Here is an 18622-nt window from a genome sequence, read left to right on the forward strand (position 1 = left end):
CACCATACCATCAAACCGCTGAATTATAAAGTGATACATAAATAATTTATTTACAGCTATACCTAACTAATTCGATATAAAAACACACTTTGTTCAAAACTATTTAATCGTTATTTCATTATACTTACAATATAACATAAATACAGTGTAAACAGTATATATACCCTTTTATACACATAATGTAATAAATAATTACTTACAGTAATAAAATTTCATCACATTTATACTTTATTAGGTATTGAGGGACCGAATTATTCTTACGTTACATTTTATACATAATATTTATACATATAACGTATTTGTTGAAAAATCTCTTAGCGATGATATAATAATGCCTCCTAGTCTCCAATAATAGTTTTCATTCCTATTAACTCTAAATTCAGTTTATCTAGATCAGCCATTCTCAAAGTGTGTTCCGCGGAACCCTAGGGTTCCGTAAAGCTTCTGTTGGGGTTCCGCGAAAATACTTGTAATAATAAGAAAAAAAAAACCAGCACTTCTATAGGTATATCTGGTCCACAGTGACGAACGAAAATTTTTAGTTTGGGGTTCCGTCAAATATTTCGCTTTCCAAAAGGGTTCCGTCACCAATATTAGGACCATGGTACATTGCGCCATCTAGTGAATTTCTAGACTAGAATAAATTTGGCGACCTTCTAAAGTAAGGACGCTAAGCATGAATAATTTACATTGCCCTCTATTTCCGATCTCTCGCAAGTGCATAATTATATTGCTATCCCGCTCGTACCGTGCGTCGTGGCATTGACCGCCGGCATCATCGATGAGATAGCAATATAAATATGCGCGTACGATAGAGATAGAAAAACGGGGGGTAATGTACGAAATTCTTTGTGATTAGCGTCCTTACTTTAGAACGTCGCCATATTTATTCTAGTCAAGATACACTCGGAAGGCGACTTGTTATGGAGAATAGCAGTCTTTATTATATAAATCGTCACTAGTCTTAATAAATACAATTAAGTTTACAAATGACTTCCATCAAAATTATTGATGTTAAGCTAAATAGGATAAAGGAAATACAAATACAATCCTTTTAATTAAAGTGACTGCTATTATTAGGCATTATCATTAATCTATCTCTGTCAAACGTTTTAAAACTGAAAGAGATGAATAACTTATTTGCCTAGATGGTTGGATACAAATTAATAAAAATCTTTTGAACTGCAACTCACCTATCAGATTAACATTTTAAAGGTGTTGCTTCTTCTGAATACTCAAAAATTAAGAAAAATATAAAGTACAGTCATAATTATCTTTCAAATATCTTTGAATGAAAAGCTTTCATAATCTTATTCCTATTGAACGAATACCTAGCAGACTGACACGAATTAGGCCCAGAGTAGTGGGGGGAACTCCTGACTTCGGGCAAACTCGGCTCAGCATTGCTCCGAGCAATTATGTATTAGGGTTGGCACCACTTGACTTCCTTTTACGTGCACAACCACAGTACCTAAAGGGATAGCTTGATTCGTCCCTGAATCCCTGTCAAACATCGGCTCAGTAGGAAGTGTCCTTTCTGTACGGTAGTGCTATTATTTATTCTGTGCCCAGAGGACTGAGTAACTGTGTACCATTAACGGCTGGTTAGCAATCGCCACAAAACTGACGGTCAATGTCAAACCAATGTCAAACCCCATACATTTGGTCAGGAATGTGACGGTTAGACGTTACCAGGCGTGGCTCACTCCGCGATTTCGACGCTTTGCTACAGGTATTAGCTAAAAGTCCATCCGTTCGACCCCAATTTTGGGGTTTGCCATAAGCCGCGCGTGGCGCTGTCGCCACCTAGCGGCCATATCTGTGCTGATCGTAACAGACGCGTTTTGTTAGAGAGTGAGTCTTCTGTACCTAGGACTATTATTTATTCTGTGACGTTACTGAAACACGAGTTAAGACGCGCTTTAACCCGTGTGATACTAAGACAATTTGGGTCGTAGCGACTCAGTATCAGACGTGTGTTACTACAAATCGATATAAGTCAAATTGCTCCGCATCAATTTGTTGTATTATGGGGTTCGACGGGTTAAATTAAAAGTTAAAATGAAAATGCCCATAAGGACCCTTTCTCTGATGGAAAACCACAAGTATTTCCACAAGCGCCTAAAGACAAAATGTTGTAACCGGTATTGAAACAGTATGTAAACGTATTTTATAAAAACATGACTGCAAGAGTGATGACGAAATCCGGCAAATTTTTTGACTACTTACACTATATTTTTATCTGAAGCAAGTCGACAATAGATTGAGTTTCATATCGACTTTATTTATATATATAAGCAAAGCATACAACATAATTACATAATTGAGAACAAGTATAATTTAACAAGATAAAATAGATCACATAGAGTTGAAAATAAAGTCCAATTTCGTACATCTTTGGGCCACGAATTATTTAAGACAATCTCATATTTTTACAATAAACTTCAACTTCATTATAACATTTTTTTTACATTTATACATGTCTTATATATATTACGTTATACTTATATAATGTATACATGATTATTACAAAGTTTTGGACATTTTACTACAACATGTTGTAAAAATGACAATAATATTATATGTACCCATCTATCTTTTTCGAACACTATTGAATAAGAGCAAAAAAGGTAAAATATTGTCATTATTACCTACTGAACCGCAGTATGGTAATGTAAATCGCCAAGATAAAGCATTCGTCTCTTAAGTCTCTTTCTAGTTCGCAAGTCTAACCGAAAAGAGCGAATGATTTACTTCGGCGTTGACGGTACCTAATAAATTTGTAGATCGAATCGCTTAACCTTTTGGACGCCAATGACTGATATATCCGCACTGTAGGTCCAACGCCAAAGACAGATTATTCAGTCACAGACCACAGAGCAACATCGACCTACGTTCATATACATATCCAACTTCAGTTTCGACACTTCGGTGACGTGGCGTCTGAAAGTCAGCTTTTGTGTTTGACGCGGCGTCGAAAAGGTTAGTATAAATTTATTTGACAATGAACAGTAGAAAATAAGCGTAAACTTAAAAAACAGTCAAATGAAATCTACCGCGTGTTTATCATATCATAAAACACCTATTTCCCTTTCTTTCTATGCCCTTGAAGCCTAGATTATTCTGAACACGACTTAACAAGAGCCCTATTTATTGACATACCTTTCAAATGTTGACCAGCAACTTCAAGCTATCTCTATCCACCTACAGTCGCTTTTAACGTTTTGAACGCCACAGACGGCAATTGACGTCAACGCAAAATCGTGACAACGACGCCAAAGACGGCATTTGACGTCGATCGTTTTTTGATGTACCTAAATCTACTGAAAAACACCCCACTTTTAGGTAGGCATTATTTATTCACAAAACTAAATTTTACCCCCGTGGCGTCAGGAGCACGGCAAATGGATGCGCCGTTTGGCGTTCAAAAGTTTAAATATATTGCAGTGGCCAAGTTTCTCAAAAATATCTCAACATACACTTTAACATCTTGACTATACAGGGGTCAAATAGTTGTGGAACCTTGGCCGCTGTTATATATTTGCAGGTGCCTTTAACTTACAGGGAGCCATAAGTATCCAATGCCTATGGTACGACATAACTAACCAGTCTTTCCTATTTCTATCATCATTGAACAGCTTACCTTGCCCAAGTCACTTCTTTTTTTCTAGTCAACTGACATCTCAGCCAATTCTGCTTCAAATTTCTTGTTAACGTGAAGTTAACAAACAGATGCGTCACGTCTCGCGGATAGCGTGCCTTGCCCGATCGGACAGTCCCGAGATGGTCACGAGAAAGTTCTGATCCCACGATAGTCTATTCTATAACGGTCCCAGGAAGGCCTTAGGACTGCCGGCAAATTCCCAAGTCCCATGAAGGTTTCAGTATGGTCCCGGGAAGGATTCTTAACCAGTCCCGACAAGGTTACAAGACTGTCTCGGGATATTTCAAAGATGATTCCGAAAAAAGAAAAATCGAAAGGTATCGCGGCAAGTCCCGTGAAACTTTCTGTATAGTCCTGAGGAGCTCCCAGAGAGGTTCCAAGATGCTCCCGGGAGGGTTTCTTAAACGGTCCCGACAAGATTACAAAACTGTGTCGGGATATTCGGGATATTTCTAAGATACCTCGGAAAAAGTCCCGTTAAGATCCTAATATAATCCTAGGAAGGGTTCAGGACGGTCCCGAAATGGTCCCAGGACGGTCCCGGAAAGGTCCATTTCCTCCTACTCATCTGGTGCTTGAGCTGGTCGATCTGGTCGTGCTGGCGCGCGAGCTGCTCGTTGAGGCCGGCCACATGCTCCGTCAGAACGGACATCTTTTCTTCGTAGTTGTGGAAAAACTGTCTCGGGATATTTCAAAAATTTGGGAAGTGTCGTTAGGATCCTAATATCATCCTAGGAAGGGTTCAGGACGGTCCCGAAACGGTCCCAGGACGGTCCCGGAAAGGTCTATTTCCTCCTGCTCATCTGGTGTTTCAGCTGGTCGATCTGGTCATGCTGGCGCGCGAGCTGCTCGTTGAGGCCGGCCACGTGCTCCGTCAGAACGGACATCTGCTCTTCGTAGTTGTGGGACGTGGAATGTAGCTCCTCCTCCTGAGATAACACAATTTTATGTTGACTGTGAGCACAGAAGCAATCACGAAGCTATTTAACTAAAAAATAATAAGAACAACGAAAAATGTATGCGAGTTTCGTTACATTGCATTGATCAATCGGGAATGTATCGAGAGTTTTTACAATGTCTATATGAGCATTTAGTGCTTGGCCTTTGAACGCAATACGGCAAAAAAGATTATAACAGGGTATTATGGCGAAGGCATACGTCGTCAAAGTAACTTTCAAGTTAAGTTGATATTTGTTAGCCCGTCTTATCTTATCTTATTGTTTTCGGGGGCCCTTGCGGATAGACTTCGACCCATTTGTTAGCCCGTACTAATGATGTTGGCGTGTGTGTGATGTTTTTGGATATGAAAATTCTAGCACGTCAATAGTAACAACAGATTTATTTTTTCTTAATATTAAACTTACCAATCTACTAATAGTTTTATGTTTGTCTTCTATGGTGCGCGCGTCCGTCTCTCTGTCTCGCTCCATCTCCTCGAACCTCGTCCTCAGCATCTCACACTGTCAACAAATAATAGTACGTTACCACAAATGCAAAGAAGTATTTGCCGGCCGAGTGTGATATAAATCGGCGAGGGAAGTAAGTCTGTTTGGATCATAAACGTTCGGGAAAACCAGCTTGTTTTGTGTGGACATAACAAAGTAAACGATGTCGATACATTTTTCTAAATTTTAACCATAGCTCATACCAAAAACAAAAAATTTGATTGTAGTTCGTTTTTTTTAGCATTAGAAAGAAGGTAAGCCATCTTGACATGGTCTTTTAATTGAAAAATGCTCCTTAAAAATCAGTAACTATTACTTATGAAAGCAGAAAAATATAAATGATCGTATCAGATTCATAAAAAAATTAAAAAAAAAAACTAGTGCCTACGTCAAATCATGGGATTAGTTGTCAAACGGACCCCAGGCTCCTATGTGAGCCGTGGCAAAATGCCGGGATAACGCGAGGAAGAAGAAGAAGTATTAGATTCATAATTGTTACATATTTGCCGTGACTTATTTTTAAAACGTGTTTTTCAATTAAAAGACACATCAAGATTGTTTGCTTTTTTTCTAATGCAAAAAAACGAACTAGTAACACAATTATCATGGCCGGGCCGAGTCATCATCATCGAGGGATTTACAAGCGTAATAGATAACGACGATACTTAGAGCGATTAATCTTCAGACCACATATAAATTATCATTAAAAAAACTAACCTCTTTCACATAATGTTCAGTCTTACTCTTCAACTGCTCATTCTCAACTTTCAGTTCGCTAATCTTATTCCTAAAGTACGTCTTCATCCTATCCTCCCTCGTCTGTATCTCATGTCCAAGTAGGAAGGGCACTTCCATACTGCCAAGTAGCCCGGTGACCCTGCCTTCTCCGTCCACTGAGGTCGCAGAGTAAAAGTTAAAGTCTCCGGAATCATGGCCGTCCCCTCTCCGTCTTTGGGATGCTGATACATGTTTGCTAATTTCGAGTTTTAGGCTTTCGTTTTCCATTTGCAGGAGCTCGTATTCCATGCGGAGTTTTTGGTTTTCCTGTTAAAGTTTAGATTATGTTATTAAATTAAATAAATGTGTGTAGAATAAATGCCAACAAAAACATAAATGTCAAATGAGAGCATAGTTCAATTTTAAGAATATGTGTCATTGTTGACTCTTTGACAAAATAATTGAGATCTACTTATATGGGTGTCAAGTTCTGTCATTTAAACTATTTATTATTTTTAATGTCATTTTAAACCTTACTGCAAGTACTGCAACAAGATAAATACTACTTTTAGTCAATTTATAGTGTTTACTAACTCTATCTTGCTTGTTGAAAAAGATAATAATAAAACACGTCAAGTAGTTCAAAATATCGTAGCAAGTTTTAGCTTTGTTTACAATTGAAATGTTTTTCTTTGTTTTGAAAGCGATCAAAACTAATGAAATGCGACTTTGTTCCAACTGCAAAAGGTTTCAATTCCTTAGGTAGGACTGTGTGCCTCCGCTGTCTCACACGGGTGCACGCCTGCGGACCCCGCGGTTGCCATCGCGGCTAAAATCCGTCACACGCGTCCGCGCCAGCGTTGCTCATATTATTTTTCAACAGGCATTCACTCGCACCGTGGATCCGCGCAAGAGTGTAGGTAATAGAAATGATTAGTTGGCATTGTGGCAGGCGTGGCTCACTCAGCGATTTCGTTGCTTTGCTACAGGTAGCTAAAAGTACATCCGTTCCACCCCAATTTTGGGAAGTCATAAGCCGCGCGTGGCGCTGTCGCCACCTAGCGGTGTAGTGTATAGAACTATAGATGCTTATGTACGTGTATTTCAATGCTATATAATCGATGATCTTTATTTTCATTTCATTTATTTTTTTTATGAATAAAATGTAGTCTTATTTAGAATCTGGTTGTATCAATACACCTCCCGACTTCCATCCTCATAGCGGCCAAATCTGTGCTGATCGTAACAGACGCGTTTTGTTAGAGAGTGAGTGTACCGAGTACTATTATTTATTTTGTGATTGTGGTGAACAAAATTAGTAGGTGAATGAAGCTCACCTGTTCGGTAGCATGCGCCTTCGCACTGATCTGCTCCACGGCGTTGAGCTCGTCCACGGAGCTAAGCGCGTCTTCGCTGCCGATCTATAAAACAAAATAATGATATAATCATTAAATTCATTTAACAAACTTATAAACCATTCGTATGACTATGTAATTGTTTTACCAAGCTGCCACCCTCCGACAGCAAGTCCCCGTTACAGCTTGGCTGGCTGGGCTGTCTGTTCGGCGTGCCGCTCGCTCTCTGCGCCTCCTCCAACGCGAACTGAAGCTCCTGGTTCCTGTGCCGCAGCTTGGCCACTTCGCACTTGTACCGGTTGTCGCTCTCGCTCAGGTGGCGCTGGTAGTCGTCCAGGGCCGCTTTGAGCTGGGACAGCTCGAATACTTTGTCTGAAAGCTAGAAATTACAAATAATTTAGTAGCCGGGTCCACACAGAGCGAGCATACACGCGAGGCAATTTCCTCACGCACAAAATGGCCAGTGTAGACGTGCCTCGCGCGTCGCGCGCGTCACCACGGCCGGCTAAAGACGTTTATTCAGTAAATAAAGAAAATGCTTTCAACCCAGAATTAATTATCTAATAAGTAAATTAACTTATTAATTAATAAGATCTTGTTAATGGCTCACGCCATTGCGCAGAATTGAAGACTTTACATCTATAAGATAGGATTTATAATCAGATAAACAATAATGCAAACAAAATAAAAATAAATACATAGTAGTAGTTAGTAGTTACTAATCACTATCAGAAGCAAAACAATTTTCAGATTGTGGGACATATGTACTCAAGATTAGGTAAGGTACCTAAAAGGAACCCCATATATTTTATATCAGTGTGTAAATTAAAACAATTGGTCAGTGTACATAAGACAAACAGCTTAATAAACCCTTACTGATATAAAAACATCATTTCAATTATCATTAGGTGGGTCTCTAATCATAACTATGCACCTACTGAATAAGTTATTTAAAATTGTGATGTGAAAATATTATCTCATATGAAGCTTATCTTAAAATTTATGAAGGGGCAATCATAACTAAAATTATATTTACACTAATGATAATGTGGAATGATTCACTTTATAACATTAAAGATAAGCGGCGTATGGTATTCATTCAATCCAAGTTCAACCATATTCCTGTAAATCTTGTATAATTCAGTAGAATTAACAAAAACAAACATTTGCAGTGGGGTCTCTGCAATAAACTATTTACTTTATTTCTGAATTTATAATGTAATCTAGCTGTAGAATGAAACTATCAAGATCACAAAAATAACTGTAAACATTTTTTTTTTATATTTTGATGGAATTGGGTAAAATTATTTTAAACAGTTTACTCACTTATTATTAAGTTATATTCACTCAACATGCTTTGATTACGGATTTTTTTAACTTTATTGCACAAGAATAAGTAGTAACTAGTAATAGTAATAGTAGTAATATTACTATTACTATTACTAAGTAGAAACTACAAAAGGCGGACTTAATGCCTTAAACATTCTCCTACCAGTCAATCACTGGGTTAAACAGAAATTAATAGGATTGTGTAAGGATAAGACATAGTGTCAAATCATGAGCTGTAAGGCTAAGCTGGTCGGCTCTTATCATTTGTCACGTTCAAACAAATACGTAAGTCCGAAAGTGACACATGGCATTACAGGTGATGAAAATGTGACCATGATACCGCTTCTGAAGTACTTGTATTCAGTTAAAAAATCAGGGCATCCACCATCCGCTTCACCAAAAGGGAACTGTTAAGTAAGTGAATGTTCCAGCTACCTGTGAAGCATACTGCGCATTCTCCATGATCTTCTTCTGGAGCTCTTCCTGAAGTATACCGGTGTCCAGCGGTGGGGCACTGCTGGTTGCAGCAGGCTTGTCATCTTTACTCTTTGCCTTCTTTGTAGATTTACTCTATAAATGACAACAATCTGAATATTTCTGTATAATTCTAATAGGTACAATTTTCTTGACACAAAAAAAAATAATTGTGAATATAATACAAATAGTTTGACATGCTGAACAAATGCATTTTAATAACAATTGCTTATAATAAGAAGAACAGATGTGCTTGCATTGACAATTTAACTATCTACTCCATCTGCTTGTATGCTTGTTTGCATTCATTTTAATAGATTATTTAAATTTGATTAACATGTTCGGCCTTGAATGAGTCTTCTGCCAACTGACCTGTAACAGCTCGAGCTCATCTTGCAACACAGACACGCGCCGCGTTAGCTGCTGATTCCTAAACGTGAGTGAATCTATCTCCAACTCCCCTTTCCTCAGTGCTTTCTCCTTCTCCTTCAAACTCTCTCTCAACTCGTTAGACTTCGCTTGCTCATCTAGCACGCCCTTCTTTAACACTTTAACGTGAACTCGCAACTGTAACGGAAACAACAGATTTACAAATTGCCGACTACAGTGCCTCGCATGTAAGAACACCTGTACCTTTGAATATTCCGTTGCCAACTTTTGGTATTTAGCCTGGATGTCACCCGTAGGTAACCCCTCCATGGCTGTATTTCACGTAGATGCAGACATTACTATTTAACAAATGATTAAACAGCGTAGTTGCTTAACAAAATGTTGTTAAAACACCCACTTTCTTGTGAAAGAAATGACAAGACACAACATACGCAAATTTGACATAACAAAGTGGCGCTGGCGAGTATTAATCATCGTTTTGTGAAATCGATTCTTTTGGTGAGCTTAATTAAACTGTAATAAGCTACGAACTAAGTAATAAAACCTGGTTCTTTTATACAAATTCAGCTATAAAACTGCTTTAATTAATGCAAGAACTACAAAATTAAACAACTAACAGTTTATTTCATAGCCTACTATCGAATAATTTGTAATGTATTCTTTTTGATATTGCACATCACTATTTATGTCATGTCATTACCATCATTACCATGTCATTACAAAGGTATTTTGAAGGTATGGTTAAATAAAAGCGTGTGTATATCATTCATCCAATAAAATTGAAGTATTTACGCATAATTTACGCATGATCAACGCATGATGCATTTGCTCCGGCAATTAACTAATTGACTATACATATAAGGTACAAAGTTTAATACAAATTATACTGGCTTTTAAATAACTAAAATTGAATTTTAAAACTCTGATTAATATACGGGGGAAATCGTAAAATTCACAAACGGCCCAAATGGTGTTATTTTATATTGACAACACTGCGTCTGTTGATGTGTCGTGACTGTCTCATTGGAAATATCAATATTTAGTATTTTATGAAAGAAAAACAATAATTTCGGAACAATTTTTGATATTTATATACTCCAAAATATACAGCATCTTTCAATGTAAAAGTCATGGACGACAGGTTAGTCATTGTCGAATGAACTACATTGCAACAGGTACTACTAAGTCGGGAACAATGCAAATTATGACTAAACTACTTGTTACTCCACAGAATCATGGATTGCAGCAGTTCCAGTTACACCGAGGGCGAGCACGAGCACCCGCGTACAATTATACACATCGACATCGACTGTTTTTACGCTCAAGTAGAGATGCTGCGCTGTCCGGAACTGCGGTCGGTGCCGCTCGGGGTGCAACAGAAGAACTTCGTGATCACGAGCAACTACGAGGCGCGCCGCTGCGGCGTGCACAAGTGCATGCTCGTCAACGAGGCGCTCAAGGTGTGTCCCGACATCAAGCTGGTCAACGGAGAAGATCTCACGAATTACAGGGCAGCTTCTAACAAAATATTCGAACTGTTATCCAGTTGGAAATGTCCCGTCGAAAAATTGGGCATGGACGAAAACTTTATAGATGTCACAAAGTTAGTACAAGACAAGTTAAAAAGTGCAGATGTGAACAATATAACTGTGCCTGGACACGTATACGAAGAGCCGACGACGGAGTGCGCCTGCGGGTGCCACATGAGACTGAAATTAGCATCACAAATAGCAAATGAAATGAGACAGAGGATATACAATGAATTAGGTTTCACAACTTGTGCGGGTATTGCACATAACAAACTGTTGGCAAAGCTAATCTGTCCACTTCACAAGCCTAATGACCAGACCACCATGTTCCCAGAACATGCAGAGGGCTTCATGTCCTCACTGCCTAGTGTGCGGTCCATTCCAAGCATAGGTTCAAAGACTTCAGAAGCACTTGTGACACAGAAAATTATTACAGTGGCGGACTTACAGGGAGTACCTTTAGAGTTTCTAAAGAAGCATTTTAACAGTGACATGGCTGTCAGATTGAAGAGCCTAAGTTTAGGGAATGACAATACTCCAGTGAAGCAGTCCGGAAAGCCCCAGAGCATAGGGTTGGAGGACAGTTTCAAGACTGTTAGTGTTAAGAGTGAGGTGGAAGAAAAATTTTCTGCTCTGCTCCAGAGACTCCTGGTGCTAGTTAGGGAGGATGGACGCATTCCTGTCTCGCTCCGAGTGACTCTGCGGAAAAAGGATGCCAAGAGACTTAGCAGTCACCGGGAATCCAGACAGTGTCAGATCTCACCATCCATCTTCACAATATCCAATGGCACATTATCCGTCACTCCAGCAGGGCAGCAGAAACTCTTAAGTATCATTATGAGATTATTTAACAAACTCATTGACTTGTCCAAACCATTCCATTTGACATTAGTAGGGCTGGCATTTACCAAGTTCCAGGAACGCATGACAGGAAGGAGTTCCATAGTCAACTACCTTATGAATGACATATCCGTCCAGTCTGTACTGAACTTGCAAAATGACTGTGACACCTCGGTCTCATCCATGGACTATTCCGCTCCCTCTCCAAGCAGCAGCACAACAACTGACTTGTCTGACGCGGAAGTGGAACCCTCGCCTAAGAAGCCCAAAAAAGTGAATTGGATAGCAAAAAAAAGATGTTTATCTAAAGGGGACGTAGCATCACCAAGCAAGCTGAAAGTGGGAGAGTTACGACTGAACTCTAAAGAGTTAGAGAAAGTTTCAGAGCTCAGACTGAATTCTCGAGATAGATCCTTAACTCCTAGAGCGAGTCCAGCTAAAGACAATATGTCTGACAACTCAGATACTATGAAAGATGTTGCAGAAGGAGGCTGTGATAACTGTCCCAGCGACGTAGACAAGGAGGTGTTCAGTGCGCTGCCGTACGAGATGCAGCAGGAGCTGAAGGCTATGTGGAAGAACCCCTCGGGCTCCGGTGTGGCGCGGAGTAGCCCCCGAACAATGAACAAAGCTAAACCGAACACAATCTTAACATATTTTGTTCCACACAAATAGTATTAGTAAGATTTTATCTTGTTAATAATTTTAAGTGATAAGTGAATGGTTTCTATTTTTTCAAATCATACAATTTTATTCTGATCAAATACATGTTTATGTTAAAAGCAATAGTTTTCTTCCTCACTTCCTTTAATCTAAAATGAATCAAAAGCATAAAGATAAATATGAAATTATTAGATCAGCATCTATTTAGAATTCCTATATTTCATTTTTTATTTATTCATCCCATTCCAAACCTTACTAATAAACGCATTTCAATTTATCTTTCTGCTATAAGGGTTATGAAATGAAAATCTACGATTAGCGTATAAATGTGCATATCATTTAATATCTATACTTTTTACAGCTTCCGTGACCATAGAGTTAAGTTCTTTATACTTTTGCATTGCGTTGACGTCCACCTGCATTGCCCTCGCTAGGGCTCCGTAGGACACTACATCCACACTAAGTTGAAGGCGGATTTTCTCCCCATCAGTGGGGCCAGAACTATCGCTGCTCTGTTGAGCAGTCTTCTCGCGTATTTGCTTCAGTCTTCTTAGGGACTCTTCTGTTTTCTGAACAGATGTGAGGACATCTTCTACGTACTTGTAATATCTGAAAAAATGTAATTGTCACGTTAATAATGTGTATTTAGGGACTATATGTATGAAATATTTTTATTTGTGTACGTAATTCCTTTGATTCATCATTCGTTCCATTCATACATACATACAGCGCCTTCGTTCCATTCAACTATTTCTAAATTGCGACATCTATACATACATAGGTAATAACCATACTACGTAAATAAAAAGGAAATTTGTGTCATGCTCATGACAAAATGATATGCTCTTATGGGATTCGAGTCTGGGGCTAATCTTTTTACTAACAGTTACTATATAACGAATTGGCTTGTCAAAACTAGACAGTCTTTCATAACCTAATAAATGAGTCACATGACGTCAATTCTTCCTTACTCTGAGTAATTCATTAACATAGTAATTCTAAGTAATATTTAACGTCTAGTCGAGGAAAACCTTCACAAATAAACAAATTAACTTTTCAGCGAACGGCACTTACGCCACTTATAACAGAACTAGATGTGGGCACTTCGTGAAGGAAATTCCCTTTCAGTAACTTTGAAAACCAGAATTATTGAACATTTATGACAATTATGACCAATTTATAAATTGTGGGCTGGCTACAGCAGATATGAGGATCTTCGAAAAAGGAGTTTACAAGGTTTCTAAAGGGTCTGCAACGCACATGTGACATTGACACATCTGAAATTGTTTGCGTCAGGTGTAGGTAGATGGTGGCGAAGGGCTGTGGGAAAGTGGTGGTATTTGGCGGGCCGTACATTTGTTTGACACCGACCAGGCGTGGCTAACTCCGCGATTTTGTCGCTTTGCAGGTACAAGTACATCCGTTCCACACCAATTTTGGTGGCTAGCCATAAGCCGCGCGTGGCGTTGTCGCCACCTAGCGGCCATATCTGAGGCGCTACCGCCAAAACCGAAATTCGCAAATTGCGGGGATCTTTCTCTTTTACTCCAATGAAGGCGTAATTAGAGTGACAGAGAAAAATGCCCGCAATGTGCGAACTTCGATTTTCGCGGTTATAGCCCTGTCCTGATATTAACAGACGCGTTTTGTTAGAGAGTGAATCTCCTGTACCTAGTACTATTATTTATTCTGTGCACCGACTTTGTATAAAACGTAATAAAGTGCACCCTAATAAAAATGCCAAGATACTTTTTACGGAATGACACAGTAACAATGTACCTATAACACTGGAATACTTACGACTCCGTCATAACATTGAAAAGCGCCTCGAATATCTCCTGCATAAACGCGTTATCTAATCGCTTCCTGCCGTTCTCATTGAACTGGTGAACCTCTCTGCTGACCACATCTATATACGTGCAAGGTTTCGTAGGCACGCTCCTATTCGTTTTCCTATACAGACGCGGTATATCGCTAACTTGCTTCAACTGAATGTTGAAATAATCGAACATTTCGTTGACTATCGATTCTTTTATCTTGTGTCTCGTGCCTTGGAGGGTCTCCTCTGTGGTTTTCAAGGTCTGTCGAAGTAGGTCTTTGTTCTGGCAAGGTAGTTTTGGTTCGACGGACTGCAGGAACTGGGGTAGCCTTCGAAGGAGCGTTTGCGTGTCCACGTAGATGCTAATACTGTTGTCTATTAGGGTCCTATTTACACTTGTGGGTTCTAATTTTGCAGTTTTCTGTAACAAAAATGTCAAATTGAACTTTTGCACTGCACCAACTAGAGTAGTCTGTTGTCTTGTCAAAGCCAAAGGAATGAACACCGTGTAAAGAAGTGCAACATATTCGTTTGAGCACATTACCTGTGCCCGTACTTATATTAATAATCGAAAAACGAGGCAAGGTAACGCGCCAAAAAATAAGACCATCATCTTCGGCCTTAGGGGCCATCCATTAATTAATTCACACGTTTAGGGGGCGGGAGGGGGTCAAGAAAATGTGACATGTTGTGACATGGGGGAGGGGGGAGTCAAAAACATTGTGACGTCACTTTAACTTCATCACTATTCATCAGTAACCGAAAATTAATTTATATTTTTTTATTCGCTGTACATGGGGTGACAGAGAAAAATGCCCGCATTCGCTGTACAATAATGGGGTTTTGGAAGTAGGTAATTTTCGTTCCTAATTGGTTTTGTGTTATAAAATTACTAATATTTCTTTTACCAAAAATATTTTTTTATTAAACTATAATGCCGAGTTAGTATTGCCGATTTCGTTGAAAACAAAATTGCCTAAAATGTGACGTCACACCAGGTGGGGAGGGATTTGCAAATGTGACCAAGTGTGACAAGGAGCGGGGGGAGGGGTAAAAAAACCTAGAAATTCGTGTGACGTAATTAATGGATGATCCCTTATGGGCAATTCGCGAAATTCGAATGAATACGAGCCGGTCTGACCATTACGATTCTAAGCATGAATAATTAATTTAATTATAATGCAGATGGAGACTAAGAGAAAATTATCCTTTTTGTAGTAGGGGGTCATCCATTAATAACGTCACACGTTTAGGGGGTGGGAGGGGGTCAAGAAAATGTGACATGTTGTGACATGGGGGAGAGGGGAGTCACAAACATTGTGATGTCACTTTAACTTCATCACTATTCATCAGTAACCGAAAATTAATTTATATTATTTTATTCGCTGATTTCGTTGAAAACAAAATTGCCTAAAATGTGACGTCACACCAGGTGGGGTGGGATTTGCAAAATGTGACCAAGTGTGACAAGGAGGGGGGAGGGGTAAAAAAAACTAGAAATTCGTGTGACGTAATTAATGGATGGTCCCTAGTAGTCATCTACTGCCGCGGTGGTATCTAAAAAAGTGGTGTGACATACGGACGGACAGACAGACAGACAGACATGACGAATCTATAAGGGTTCCGTTTTTTGCCATTTGGCTACGGAACTTCTACTTGATCAAACAATATCCTTCAAATTATATAATAGGTAATCTAGGGACGTAGACAAAGGTCTATACAATGACCGTTATTATTTAATTTTTATTGCATAGTTACTCAATAAAGAGAGTTAAATGAAACATGTCTAACCTGGGTACAGATGGTACAGCACCAAGTGGAATATCGAGCCAGCAGCTGCAGCGAGAGCTTCCAGAACTTGTGGGCTAGGGCCTCAATGTAGACCCCGTCCGACCAGCACTGCTGCAGGGCGATCCAGCAGCTGGAGGTCTCTTTTAGCACCAGACCATCTTGGTCTTGTTTCGTTGGGGTACTTTGTAGAGTTGCTTCAAAACCACCTGATAATAAAAGGTTCATTTAATGACTATTCCAAGAAGCTTGTCTAATATAAGTAACATAAACATTATAATTTTTGTTTGTTTTGTTTTTATAAAAAAAAACATCATTATTATTTCCCTAGTTTTGTACCAGATTTTTGCAAGGACTTGCTAGGGCTCTCAGCAACCTAATTTTAAGAATCAGCACAAGTAAGCACTAGATTCTGACCTTCTAACCCAGTGGTGGGCAAAGTACGGCCCGCCAATGGATTTTATCCAGCCCGCCGCCGGTCCTATGAAATAATTAGTATATGGCTTTGGCCCACAATTATCGCAACTCAAAATAAATTTGGGCTACAACTTCTGGCCCTCCACTTAAATTTCCTAAACTTTCTGGCCCCCCATGAAGAAAGTTTGCCCACCACCGTTCTAACCCATAGGGGAAGCTAGGTCTTATTGGGATTAGTAGTAATCTGTGAAAATATATCGGTCACTCAAAAACACTTAAAGTTACCTGCAATCTCTTGAAACCTTATCTGAAAGTACACAGGCAAGTTCCATCTCTTCTGAAAGCTCTTATACTCCGCTGTCTTATGCAGCAGCCGCACCATGTCCTGGTCTCCGCAGTACTTCTCCAGCTTCCTCACAAACTGAACACTCTCATTATACCTCCTGTAGAATATCTTGGGGTTGCCAGGCGCAAATATAGAAGCCAAATTAACTTCCAGCCGACTCTCCACCTCGCACCAAAAACAATTGACTAAGAATCTATACTGCTTAACGAGGAAAGACATCTTGGAATGTTCCATTACAGAGTGTAGAAGCTTAAGTTTTGTATCTAGTAAAGCTAGAATTCTTTCGTAAACTCCTTGGAGACCGTCTTTGCTCCGTTGTAGCGCTGGCTCACTTATAATGTCCTGCAGTAAAGGAGCTATGGCCTGCTTTCTTACGAGCATTTCTGTTTCTGTAACTCTACCTAAAGATGCCAGTGTTAATAATGCTTTAAGCATGTTATTTTCATCACTATCATTCCAGAATTGGAATAAAAGATCATTTAAATGTTGTATTAGTTTTTCTCCAATATTGTTGAATTGTGTTTTCTGATCGGATTTGATTAAACTGTCACATTTGGAGATGGTAAATTTCAATTGGTTGTACTGCATAGCTGCTCGGTCAGCTAATGCTATCTGTTCATGATTTTTCTTATTGGGAAAATCTTGTAAAATATTATCCAAGGTGGACAAACTGTTGATAGTTTGACTGTAGTATCTTAAGAGTTGTTTTTTCTTCTGTAGACCATGTCTTTGGTTGAGCCACATTGATAACTCTTTCATGGCATCATCTAGGCATTGTTTTACACCCTGAAAATTTATAAAATAAAATTTAGATTTGTTGAAGAATGTCAATGTTTAAATTACCCAAAATATAGCACTATGTTAATTAAACTTTTTGAATTTTATACAGTACATATACAACATTGCTAATTACTAATTTATCGTCATGGCGTGCTGAATTCAATTAAGATAAGGCAATATCCCTACCAAAACTTCCCCATTGAGTTGCGTCAGAGGCGTCTGAATTTTCGTGATGGCTTTGTCGAAACCGATGAGCGTCGCCGACAAATTGACGAAATTAGCGTAGTCCTTGTTAATTAACTCTATCATCGCCAGCCTTAGCACCTTTAAATAAGCGCCCAAATCATCTCGCATAGTCTCCAGAGAAGAGACATTCTGGTGGTCCGCGAGGAAGTTATCCACGGAAAAATTTGTCTGAAACAATCCCAAACAAATTCCAGACACAATCATAACACTATTATCATTCTAGTGGAATTTATTACCGATTAAAAAGTAAGAGTACCTTGACGAAATCGTTTCGATCGAAGCACAAACCCCCCGGCGCAGGGGGCAGGGTAAACCCCGCAGTGTCGTTCTCCATATTATTAGTTTGCTGGCATTATGTTTAAAAAGGCACTACGATTGAGAGGAATCATTGGAAAATGTTTTAATTATCTATTTAGATCGCTTTCTTCGGCGATCATTTTGACACTACTGACGTAAGTCTGACACATCACACGTCAATTGACAGAGGTGTTCGAGACAGCTTTTTCACCGTCGGCAGTAGTTTCTTGATATTTCTCTTCCCCGTCTGCCTGTTAGTATGTTCGCTATAAACTCATAAACTACTAAACGGATTTTCATGTGGTTTTCACCTATCGATAGCGATTCTTGAGGAAGGTTTACTATAACTTTTATGCAAATAACAAACTGTTTTTAATTTACTTCAAGAAAAATAGTTCATATTGATTCATTTTTACACATACAGTCTAAATTAATAACTGCAACACACGCCGAAATTAACTAAACTTCCTATTTATTTGATAAGTTACTAACTATAATTTCGTAAGTACTCGTAATTAATGAA

At 39.0% G+C, this 18622-nt stretch overlaps 3 protein-coding genes across 3 annotated transcripts; 1 reads left to right on the forward strand and 2 right to left on the reverse strand.

The window, feature by feature from the left end:
- Positions 1-88: 88 nt before the first annotated feature.
- On the reverse strand, positions 89-9814 carry LOC134673301 (protein phosphatase 1 regulatory subunit 21). Its single transcript, XM_063531263.1, has 8 exons — positions 9618-9814; positions 9357-9551; positions 8946-9080; positions 7330-7560; positions 7164-7247; positions 5827-6153; positions 5029-5124; positions 89-4593 (listed from the first exon to the last, which is right to left on the reverse strand). The coding sequence occupies exons 1-8, from the start codon at positions 9681-9683 to the stop codon at positions 4450-4452; spliced, it is 1278 nt and encodes a 425-aa protein (XP_063387333.1). The 5' UTR covers positions 9684-9814; the 3' UTR covers positions 89-4449.
- A 531-nt stretch (positions 9815-10345) lies between these two features.
- LOC134673300 (DNA polymerase iota) lies at positions 10346-12525 on the forward strand. The gene is made up of 2 exons (XM_063531262.1): positions 10346-10515; positions 10606-12525. The coding sequence occupies exons 1-2, from the start codon at positions 10505-10507 to the stop codon at positions 12416-12418; spliced, it is 1824 nt and encodes a 607-aa protein (XP_063387332.1). The 5' UTR covers positions 10346-10504; the 3' UTR covers positions 12419-12525.
- A 196-nt stretch (positions 12526-12721) lies between these two features.
- Positions 12722-18267, reverse strand: LOC134673440 (conserved oligomeric Golgi complex subunit 2). The gene is made up of 6 exons (XM_063531428.1): positions 18059-18267; positions 17743-17970; positions 16716-17562; positions 16017-16222; positions 14207-14646; positions 12722-13015 (listed from the first exon to the last, which is right to left on the reverse strand). Exons 1-6 carry the CDS (start codon positions 18134-18136, stop codon positions 12742-12744), a joined length of 2073 nt encoding a protein of 690 aa, XP_063387498.1. The 5' UTR covers positions 18137-18267; the 3' UTR covers positions 12722-12741.
- Between the last annotated feature and the right edge of the window lie 355 nt (positions 18268-18622).

Source organism: Cydia fagiglandana, chromosome 18, assembly GCF_963556715.1.
Source record: "Cydia fagiglandana chromosome 18, ilCydFagi1.1, whole genome shotgun sequence".
NCBI classification, from domain to species: Eukaryota; Metazoa; Arthropoda; class Insecta; order Lepidoptera; family Tortricidae; genus Cydia; species Cydia fagiglandana.

What these genes read in the sequence shown, in the direction of transcription:
- LOC134673301 (XM_063531263.1), bottom strand. Translation starts at nt 9,683, where the DNA reads ATGGAGGGGTTACCTACGGGTGACATCCAGGCTAAATACCAAAAGTTG. An exon ending in TGGCAACGGAATATTCAAAG is followed by an intron (nt 9,552 to 9,617) that starts GTACAGGTGTTC and finishes TTTCCGTTACAG; the next exon opens with TTGCGAGTTCACGTTAAAGT. An exon ending in ATGCGCAGTATGCTTCACAG is followed by an intron (nt 7,561 to 8,945) that starts GTAGCTGGAACA and finishes TGTAATTTCTAG; the next exon opens with CTTTCAGACAAAGTATTCGA.
- LOC134673440 (XM_063531428.1), bottom strand. Translation starts at nt 18,136, where the DNA reads ATGGAGAACGACACTGCGGGGTTTACCCTGCCCCCTGCGCCGGGGGGT. An exon ending in ATCGAAACGATTTCGTCAAG is followed by an intron (nt 17,971 to 18,058) that starts GTACTCTTACTT and finishes GGATTGTTTCAG; the next exon opens with ACAAATTTTTCCGTGGATAA. An exon ending in GCTGTACCATCTGTACCCAG is followed by an intron (nt 14,647 to 16,016) that starts GTTAGACATGTT and finishes TTTTTGTTACAG; the next exon opens with AAAACTGCAAAATTAGAACC.